Below are 11407 nucleotides of genomic sequence, written 5' to 3'. Positions count from 1 at the left end.
CTAATAATATCCTGACTCATTTTTTATTTATTCCCACCAAAGACAACAGTGACTGAGGTTATCCAAGAGATCATTTTTCTACAAAACATTGCCTGCTAGCACAAGGTAAAATTACAAAACATAATTTATCTCCAGCATTCTTCAAATACTTTCTCTCACCTCCAGCCTCCAAACCCCAATACTGGAATTGTGTGAAGTCAACGCAAACTATAAAAGTCTTCGAATCTAAGTGTCTAATATATGAAAGCCATTCTGGGGACTACAAATATAAATGATACATAGTGCCACCCATTAAGATGCTCGTGCTTATTATTTAGTAGGAAAAACAGAACGCTGCAATAGAGATGTTAAGAACAATCAAACTTACAGGCACAGAGACGCCTTCCTTAACTAAAACACCCCAATTTCTAAAATACTGCTTTCCTCAACTCCCGTAGAGTACTGTGATCTGCCTATCCGAATGCACTATAAGTGATGATGTAAATAAATCCTCGTTCAGAGTACAGACATTTTGAAAGAGCTCTCTTTTAATCTAAAAATGACTTAGTAAAGTTCATTCATCAGTAAAGGGTCTCTCTGGACCTTCAAGTTTTAATCTGAAACTTCCACAAACAACGCTCCCCCTCCCACCCTCCAAAGCTGATGAAATCAAATGCCTTGGAACTGAATGTTTTGGTAATTCAGATCACTTGAGAGAAAAAAATAACCTGGGCGGGGGAATGTGCAAATTTTTAGAGCTTGGGGATTGCAAACGTGGGGAAATGCCGCCACCTTCTGGTGAGAAATGGGAACAGCAGGAAAAAAGCCAACAAAGACCTTCAGGATAAGCAGCTGCTTTCATTTCAAAGCAACAAGCTGCGCAACTCCAGCGCCCTCAGATCCCCCGAGGTCTGCCCCTTCCGGCTGCTCTGACCACTCAGTGCGCCCTGCGCAACGTGATTGACAGGGCAACGGTCCGGTGCGTTACCTAAACTCCTCGCTCAGAAAACAGTGACCCGACCCTTCCGGAAGCTCAGGGTCCGTTCTTCCCAGCATCCTTTGCCTTCCGGCTATGCTCAGTTCCCTCCGGCCAGTCCCTCCTTGCGCGCCCATTTCGAGCACGAATGTCAAGCTCGACTTTGGGGACCTGAGAATCCCGCACATATTTTCCAGGAATAGATTCTTGGCTATGCGGGCAGGAATGGCGCAGCTGGAGGGTTACTATTTCTCGGCAGCCCTGAGCTGTACCTTTTTAGTGTCCTGCCTCCTTTTTTCTGCTTTCAGCCGGGCGCTGCGAGAGCCCTACATGGACGAGATCTTCCACCTGCCGCAGGCACAGCGCTACTGTGAGGGCCATTTCTCCCTCTCGCAGGTGGGATCCCCAACCTGTCTGCACCCTCGGACAGGCTAGAAAGGGAAGAGCTGTTCCCAGTTCTAATTTCTCCTACCTTCATCCTTAGCTTCCTCCACTCCAAACAGGAAAGGAACTGGGTAATCTTTTGTTCCTGTCTCTGAGATCTGTAAAATATTTGCTAAATAAATGAATAAACAGCAGATCTGTCTCCTAGCAAGAAAAGCTCTGGGAGATTAACTAATGGGGAACTGAGTTACTGCCCCTCTTTTTGGCTAACGATGAAAGCTATCCTAGTTTTTCTTTGCCAATCCCGGGATTAGAGGCATTGGATTGCTTCTAGGAAATGTCAGAAAATTTCACTTTAGCTCACCTGTCAAGCATCTCACTGTGTATTTTGGGAGTCGGATAGGAGGGGGAGGGGGGAATCTTCAGCTACTAAGAAGTGACAAGTTACATTAATTCCATCCTTGGTGTTTTTAGCAACCTTCTGTTAACTAGATAAACTGGCAACCAGTGAAGTGCCAGCATGTTTGAGTATATATTTGGCTACATAGTTGTGTAGATATGGATACAAAAACAGACATATTATCCTTCTCTTCTGGTGAAGTCATTGTAGAGTAGTGGTTAGAAATATAAAGTCTATAGTTAGAGAAGACCTGATTTTAAATCTTGGCACTGTTATTTACTAGTCATGTCGCTTGGAAATTTTCTGAGTTTCAGGTTACTCATCTGAAAATGACAGCAAAATAGTATCTACTACAGGGCTTGTTGCAGGATTATATACAGAGGGTTTAGCACAATTCATGGCTCTCTACATTGTAGTTGTCATTATGGATCCTGTGCTTTAATGTCTTTAAACATTTTTTTCTCTGAATCCATCTGAGTTCTAGCGGATGATTCCAGGCTTTTTAAAACTGGAGCATTTGCCGTTCAATCACCAAATTACAGGCCCTCCAAAGAGTATATCTTGGAAAATAGAAACTGAGTTTAAGTTGTTGTCTGCTGGTTGCTTGTACCTTAACAATCACAAAGCAGGTACAGGGACAAAACATAAGATAAACTTTTCTTTAGAGGAGGCATCTGATTTGCTCATTTAACTGTGACTTAGGATAACTTCCCAAAATGCCTGATTACTGGTAAAGATGACATCTCTGTGTCAGTCCTATCAGTATTACCTCTTGCTTTTGGTTCATTGTTGACCTTTTTTTTTAAGTGGGACCCCATGATTACTACATTACCTGGCTTATACCTGCTGTCAGTTGGAGTGGTCAAACCTGCCAGTTGGATCTTCGGATGGTCAGAACACGTTGTCTGCTCCATTGGAATGCTCAGATTTGTTAATCTTCTCTTCAGTGTTGGCAACTTCTATTTACTATATTTGCTTTTCCGCAAGGTGCAACCCAGGCACAAGGTTTGTTTTCAAAATAATTTATTATATTTCAGTTTGTGTACAGTCAATTCCACAATTATGGTGAATTTGTTTTATGAAATTTGGTGAAAAATGTATTTAACATTTAATATTTGTGTATCTTTTATAAAGATAAAGCAAGTCCCCTACCCCCATTTTAGAAGATATTTGTGTTTAAATACTTGAATTACTCTTATTTATTTATAAAATCTATAAATTTTCATGAATTAAACCAGTTCAGTAAATATCTCAGTATGCTAAGCACTGAGATTACAGAGGTAAATGACACAGTCTTTTTCTTATAAAACTTATATCTTCATTAGGGGAAACAGAGGTTACCAAGCAATTTTTTTTTTTTTTTTTTTTTTTTTTTTTTTTTTTTTTTTTTTTTTTTTTTTATGCGGTCCGCAGGCCTCTCATTGTTGTGGCCTCTCCCGTTGCGGAGCACAGGCTCCGGACACGCAGGCTCTGCGGCCATGGCTCACGGGCCCAGCCACTCCACGGCATGTGGGATCTTCCCAGACTGGGGCACGAACCCGTGTCCCCTGCATTGGCAGGCGGACTCTGAACCACTGAGCCACCAGGGAAGCCCCCAAACAATTTTTTATGATTTAAGAATGCAGGCCTTGGAGGTGGATTACCTGGGTTTGAATTCTATCCACTTACTAATTGTGTTACTTTGCAGGTTACCCCTTAGTGACTCCTTGTTTTCGTCAGTTAAATGGGAAAAATATAGACTCTACCTCATAGGACTGTTCTGAAGAGTAGAAGAGCTTAATAAATGGAAGGTGCTTAGAATATTGCCTGGTATATAGTAGGGAATCAGTAAATATTAATTATAATAGTTACTTTTAGCTTAAAGAGATGATTTCAGTAGTGTGAATTATGAGAGAGCAATAGCTATAAAACGCTGTGAGGATACAGAGAAGGAGCAGAGGAGCACTTGTTGCACCCTGATTGGGAGGGAGAGGTGTGGGTGACATTGGATAAGGCTTCACAGAGAAGATGGTACCTGAGCTGAATCTTGATGACAGATAGGACTGTAGGATGGGAATGAATCCTGACAGGATTAAGAGCATAAGCAAAAGTAGAAAGGCATTAAACAACAAGATGCAGGGAATTGCTATTTGGAATTATAAGATTATAAAGTACAGGGACGTCAGGCTGCAGAAGGCTGTAGAAGAAGGTAGGGGAGAAGTCACGAATATATTTTTATGTCATGGAAAGCATTTTAAACTTTATCTAATAGGTGATGGACAGCCCTTAATTTTAATCAAGGTAATGGCATGGTCTGGCTTGGTGATTTAGATTAACTGTATGATAGAATTCAAGGAGATAAGAATACTTTCAAATTCTATCTGAGACTGTCAGCCCAAAAGAAGATGTTTAAAACTTTAGACTAGGCCCACTATTTTCAGGAAGATCCCTGTAGTTTCATCATAAAATAGTAAGATCATTGTGTATGGTGGTATAAATGTTATATACATATTTATATTCTCTCTAGTGCACAGTTTTGAAGGGATATCTTTAAAAGAAATTGGTGATGATGGCTAAGTGAATGCATATGGAAGGCACGAAGATAAGCTCACTGAAATGGAACCACCTGCACTGTGTCCCATTTGTCTCCATGTTCCCCATAGAACTGAGGTCATTGTCTTGCACACAATAACTCCTTAACTATTTGTTGAATGATTCAGAGTATTGCAGGCTTTGACACACACATGTATTGTCTTACTGCTTTCCAAACTGCTAGGTGTAACTAAAAAGTATCAGAAAGTGCCCTTATAAATACATGCTGTGTTTTTGCAAAACCAGAAATAACATTAATGTTGAATAATTTTTTAAAATAAGAGTCAGGCAGTTTTCTGTTTTTTAGTTCATTAGCTCAGCAGAAACAGCCTATTTGTTTTATTGTGAACTGTGTTTTCTCTTCTTGTAGGCTGCCTCAAGTATCCAGAGAATCTTGTCAACATTAACATTAGCAGTATTTCCCACTCTCTATTTTTTTAACTTCCTTTATTATACAGAAGCAGGATCCATGTTTTTTACTCTTTTTGCCTACTTGATGTGTCTTTATGGAAATCATAAAACTTCAGCCTTGCTTGGATTTTGTGGCTTCATGTTTCGTCAAACAAATATCATCTGGGCTATCTTCTGCGCAGGAAACGTCATTGCACAAAAGTTGACTGAAGCTTGGAAAACCGAGCTACAAAAGAAGAAAGAAGAGAAGCTTCCCTCTATTAAAGGACCATTTTCAGAATTCAGGAAAATTCTTCAGTTCCTTTTGGCTTATTCCATGTCCTTTAAGAACTTGAGTATGCTTTTCCTTTTGACTTGGCCCTACGTCCTTCTAATGTTTCTGTTTTGTGCTTTTGTGGTAGTTAATGGTGGAATTGTTATTGGTGACCGGAGTAGTCATGAAGCCTGCCTACACTTTCCTCAGCTATTCTACTTTTTCTCTTTTACTCTCTTTTTTTCCTTTCCTCACCTACTGTCTCTTAAGAAAATCAGGTCTTTTCTTTGCTTAGTTTGGAAACGGAGAATTCAGTTTTTTGTGATTACTTTAGTCTCCATATTTTTAGTTTGGAAATTTACTTACGCTCATAAATACTTGCTAGCAGATAATAGACATTATACATTCTATGTGTGGAAAAGAATTTTTCAAAGATATGAAATTGTGAAATATTTGTTAGTTCCAGTTTATATATTTGCCGGTTGGAGTATCGCTGACTCATTGAAATCAAAGTCGATATTCTGGAATTTAATGTTTTTCATATGCTTATTCACCGTTATAGTACCTCAGAAACTGCTAGAATTTCGTTACTTCATTTTACCCTATGTTATTTATAGGCTTAACATACCTCTGCCACCTACATCCAGACTTGTTTGTGAGCTGGGTTGCTATGCAGTTGTGAATTTCCTAACTTTTTATATCTTTCTGAATAAGACTTTTCAGTGGCCAAATAGTCAGGACATTCAGAGGTTTATGTGGTAATATCAGAAACATCTTGAACTCTAAAAATAGACTTATTATTTAGACTATTTCCATAATGAAAACTTAAGTAGAAATTTTTAAATTTCTTTTAGGCACCATGGTGATCCACAGATCACATCAGATTTTTTGTGCTTTAAATATCAGAAATATGTATTTTAAATATATATATGTGAAATATGTATATATATATATACATATATATATATATATATATGTATATCTATCTATCTATCTATCTATGACCCAAGGAAGTTAAATGGTAAAGAACTGAACAAAGTTTAAGACTTGCTCCATAAGCCTGAATAATGATGGGAAAGTAAAATTATTCATAGCTATCTCATGATATTTCTTTGATACTGTTGGTCACTCAAAAAGCTTGGAAACTTTTTTGTATACAAGTTTATTTATTCTCTTCAGAAAAAGTAGCAAAGTCTTTGAAAAATATTTACAAATGATTAGGTAATATTATTGATTGAAAAGTTAACATTTTAGTAAATATAATTTCAATCATAAGGTAAAATAGACTCACATAGATAGTAAATGTTATAAAATAGAGGCTCTTCTGTGTTTATCTAGGAATCAAGTTGTTGATTTTTGTTAAAAATCTAGAAATGATGAAGTCCTTTCACCGTTCCTAATATGAAATATATCATGGGCAAAGATAAATTGTGTTGATGATAATACCTTTTAAAAGGGGTTTTCTTTCTGAAATACACTACTTTATCAGTTTCCTTTGGCTGCCATAACAAATTACCACAAGTTTGGTGGCTTAAAAAAAATTTCAGAATTCTGGAGGCTGGAAGCCTAAAATTAAGATGTTGGCAGTGTTAATTGCTTTTGGAGGCTGTAAAAGAGAATCCATTCCATGCTTCTCTCCTACCTTCTGCAGTCCATGGTGTTCCCTGGTTTATAGATGTATCACTCCAGTATCTGCCTTTGTCTTCACATGGCCTTCCTCCCATCTTCTTTCTCTTACAAGGACAATGTCTGTGGATTTAGGGCCCACCCTAATCCAGGATAATTGCGTGTCCAGATCTTTAACTTAGTTATGTCTACAAAGACTCTTTTTTCCATATAAGGTCATATTTACAGGTTCCAAGTTGACCTGTCTTTTTGTGGGGCACTTTTTAACCCACCAAAGTTACCAAAGGAGATTTTACAATAAATTTCATAAAATTTGTAGGAAATAAATTTTTGATGAGATATTTTAAATAAAATTGCATCTTTTCAGAGAGGTTAAAAACAAGTGACTTGCAGGGTCACATAATTATAAAACTAAAAGTAACTGGTATTTGATTCCATTATCCAAAAAGCGTTAGAATTTAAAGGAAGTTTAGAAATTATTTGATCTAGTCTTATTTTGTAGATTAGGGAACAAATGCTTGGGTAGGATTTGGGGGGATTAATTTTGGATTCTGTGTCTGCTACTTGGAGTACATTCATTGGGTTGTCATTCCCTTACAGAGAAGTATTATTTGGATATGCTAACATTGACATGTAAACTTAGAACTGTGACTAGAATTCATTTTTTAATCCAGTTTTACATTTGTAAACTTTTCAATAACTGAACTGTCTTAAGTGTTGGATTATGCTTTCTCTGGGTTTTAAATAGTGAGTGGCTTTGGAAGGTACTGTTCATTTGCAAATATAAAATTATGCAGAGGTAAAAATACAAGTGTAGTCTTGAGTAATAAATGCAAAGTCTTTGGTTTTACACACTCTTTGGGGCCAAGCTGTACTCTATTTAGTGCTTAGAAAGAAGATTGACTCTTTAGTTAGAACAGTGACTGTAGGACAAATGTTTTTACCAAAACTTTTTTTTAATTAGACAAGAAAGCACACTCAAATAATTATTTTATAATGGAGATATGAAGTCAAAATTCTCCCCAAAATGTGCAATTTAGGAAAAACAAATTTCTTATCTGATGCCATTGGTGCAAGGCTTTTGTTTTTTAGGCATATTTCTGAGACAAAAAGAACCTTTTTCTCTCTAGTCTGGCAAGAAGGAGAAAACTATTCTACTCCATGTATTAAAGGAATCATTGTTCTAATTCATTTTTAAGTGTTGAGTCCCTGCCCTTTTAAGAGATCTTTTGGAATGCTGTGAATTAAAAGGTGCTCTACAGAGCTGCTTTTAGAAACATCCTGAAGTTATATGTGTTTTGAATATTTTTCAAGAGTTACCAAATAGATATGTTTGATATTATTTTTTTAAAAAATTAGACTTAATGATTAGAAGGTAATTCTTAAAAAATAAAAATAAAAACAAGTATTGATAAGCTAGAGACCCTGTGTGGGGCCTTGCAGTTATTGTTATTAAAGTCTGTAAATGGGTTTTTGGGTTTTTTTGTTTTTTGTTTTTTGCGGTACGCGGGCCTCTCACTGTTGTGGCCTTCCCCGTTGCGGAGCACAGGCTACGGACGCACAGGCTCAGCGGCGATGGCTCACGGGCCCAGCCGCTCCGCGGCATGTAGGATCTTCCCCGACTGGGGCACGAACCCGTGTTCCCTGCATCGGCAGGCGAACTCTCAACCACTGTGCCACCAGGGAAGCCCTAAATGGGGTTATTTTAAAGAATATCATAAAAAGATTTGTTCCGTAAGTTTTTTAGGCCCAGTAATATATCTTTTTGAACTTTTTCTACCTTGTATGAAATTCTGTAGATACAGAGTATTATCTTTATATAGCATTAGGAAGGTTCCAATGTGTTGTGTTTCCTCACACATTATTTATATTTTCTTTTAGTGGAAATCTTTTCTAATGCATCTATGTATGTAAGTTATTTGGAAATATTGATACAGTCATTCCTCAGTTTAAGCATAGCATGTCATTTTGGCAAGAGAAATTATGTTAGCTTTCTGGTCTCTTCCTCCTTCTTCTTAGAGTTATTTCAGGAATGTGCTTAGCCTGTCACAACGTACCTTAATAAAAATGGCTTAATTCAGTTTAATTCTAATAAATAAATAATGTAGTGTATTTCTAGTTTGAATTCAACCGCCACTGGGCTTGACTTTTTTTTTTCTTTATAATTGTCTGACGACCAGGAAAGGAAAAGAAAAGAGATACTTAATTTTTATCTGTACCCTCTAAATAGTGGACTATTACTTTAGGCTCACTTTCAATTAAAATATTTCTATAAAGAAATCAATTCAAGTTCATTAGGTTAGAGAGCATTTATTATTTTAAGAATAATTAGAATTTCGTTAAAAAGTAAAACAAGAAAGAAGCATCATGCAAATAATATGAATAAGTTTTTTTTTAATAGAAATTTAAATATGACTTAACCATGGACTAGAAAAAGCATAGGAGTTCTGTATTTGATTGTGGTTTTGGAATCGATAAAGCAAGTGGTTTGATCTTTGGTCCTCCCTTCAAATGAGAATAGTATTTGTCTTAAGTCAGTGCCGTCTAGCCTTATTTCAAAAAGAACTCAACCCCCGCTGTATATCCATAAAGTTCATAAATATGTCATATAATAAATATTGAGTAAATGTATGCTGAATGAAGTTTTTTTTAGTATGGAATGAAGTGAACATCCTAGAAGAAGTATGATATATAACCATAAACTAATTTCAGGAAATCACATATTTGATAATGAGACATTCTAACCCTTTTGTGCCTAAGTTTCCTGACCTAGTTTTAAAATTTTTAATTTACTCTAGAGTTTAATACTTACACACATATTTACTTGAAAATATGTGTTGTTTTTCTAATAGGATGTGATTTCAAAACTATTGCTGTTTATTTAAAATAAGAAAAATAAGTTACTATCAACCATTATAATAGCAGCAGAATTCTTGATCAATATCAAACTTTTAAGGGCAAAGAGATTTCAACAATTATGAATAGTCTATGTTGTTTTACTTATGCTGAATTTTGCTACTTTAGGGATAACTGTTATTTAGGGTACTTTTTAATGTATTTAAATGTTGACAACAAGACATTTCCAATATACTAAAACCTGTATAGCTGAGAAAATTATAAAAAATGGATAAATGGAGGATATATTTGTTAACACGTATTCCTAAATCCAACACTAAATTCTTTACTATTTGGAAATTATTTTTAGGATAAGAAATTTTGTCACAGTGAAGTAATCCAAAATATCCTTATATTGTGCTTTTAAAAAAATGAGCATTTAATGAATTTAATATTACTTTAATTTGAACTCTGCACCACCATCAGACCAATAGAGATACTGTATTTTTCTGCTGAGAAAAATATTACACGTTGCATTGATTTTTCACTGAAACTTAAGTCATTTAAGTTCAGTTGAAACATATATGTGTGTGTATGGCATATGCAAAATGAAGAAGAGGGAGGAAAAGTAATAATGATAATTGCTATTATTTATTGAGCACCTATAGTGTGCTAGGCATTATACTGGCTGATTTACAAATACTGTCTCATTTGATCTTATTTATATGAGGCAGATGTTGATTTCTGTTGACTGCTGGAGAAACTAAAAGTCAGGCACATCAGGTAACTTGCATCAGTCAACTACTTAATAACACAGATTGATCTGACTTCCGAGCCTTGAGTTTTTGGCTGCTACTCTGCCTCACCATGAAAGTTTTTCCTTAAGGAAAGTAGAATCTGGAGAGAGAGGTGGTAATCTGTCCTTGCTCTTCGATAGCCAGACCATTCATGGCATATTATTTTTTATATTGGATGCAGTCATTTTTAGAAATGATAGAACTGTTTAAAGGAGTATGAACAGATGATGAGTGTTTATAGTTCTGTTGAAGAGAAATAGCTAAAAGAATATATAGGATGTTTAACTTGGAAGAGCAGAGATCCCAAAACTTCGTAAGATCTCATAGTTGAGGAATAATTCTTTGGAAGGATTGGGCTATTCACACCTGTAAATCAAAGGCCAACAGATTTCAACTCATGAAAAACATACATTTTCTAATTGTTTAGTCTCTGTAGGGGAACGGACCCAGAAAAAAAGTAAGTTTACCTATACTTTCTGGAGCCATGATTCTATTTATCAAGGATGCTTCAGAAGAGATTCAGATAGCAAATAGGTAGAATAAAATGGCTTTTTAAGATACCTTACAACACTGTGGTTTGAAATTCCTAAGTTTTTTATGGGTAATATTTTCTGCATTAATTGCGAAGTCATGGTGAAGTATATCTGGTGGCTTGTATGGTAACTGACATTTTAAATTTCTGAAAAAAAAACTACTTTTAACTCTGTTCCCTTGTTTTAGAAACAAATTCAAGATACAGACTTAGTAGGAGGTATTTTAGCTATAGTGCTGAACAGTACTGCTATTAAAATAATATATTTTCTATTTTGTAATCCCCGTTACATTCGTGAAGAGAATGTGCTTTTATTTGAAAAGGCTTTTCGCCTTACAAATAAGTAGGACAAGCACCATCTGTAAGATTTTTTAATGCAGTATCCACTAGGTGGTGATACTGTGCTACATTTCCAGGTGTTTTTGTACTTAAACTTATTGTCTGAGTTAACTTTTCTCTATAGTTTTAAGTTTTGGTCCACAGAGTATTTTATAGCATCCATGTCTGTTTATTAAAATATTTTTTAGAATGTTTCCCAAATTGTATGAAGCTAAGGTAATTGTTTAAAAAGTCATTTTTGTGTTTTGTATTCATATATTTGGTGATTTAACCTAATATATCTTCCCATATGACATTCTTTTCT

The 11407-nt window shown here is 35.7% G+C and overlaps 1 protein-coding gene across 1 annotated transcript; it reads left to right on the top strand.

The window, feature by feature from the left end:
- Nucleotides 1–1110: 1110 nt before the first annotated feature.
- Nucleotides 1111–5846, top strand: LOC103070115 (ALG10 alpha-1,2-glucosyltransferase). Its single transcript, XM_007459918.1, has 3 exons — nt 1111–1351; nt 2547–2744; nt 4681–5846. The coding sequence occupies exons 1-3, from the start codon at nt 1169–1171 to the stop codon at nt 5734–5736; spliced, it is 1437 nt and encodes a 478-aa protein (XP_007459980.1). The 5' UTR covers nt 1111–1168; the 3' UTR covers nt 5737–5846.
- The last annotated feature ends 5561 nt before the right edge of the window (nt 5847–11407 follow it).

The sequence above is a fragment of the Lipotes vexillifer genome, unplaced genomic scaffold (genome assembly GCF_000442215.2).
Source record: "Lipotes vexillifer unplaced genomic scaffold, Lipotes_vexillifer_v1.1 scaffold2018, whole genome shotgun sequence".
Lineage (NCBI taxonomy): Eukaryota > Metazoa > Chordata > Mammalia > Artiodactyla > Lipotidae > Lipotes > Lipotes vexillifer.
The sequence above is the reverse complement of the archived record's forward strand: the minus strand, read 5'-3'. Positions and strand labels throughout refer to the sequence as shown.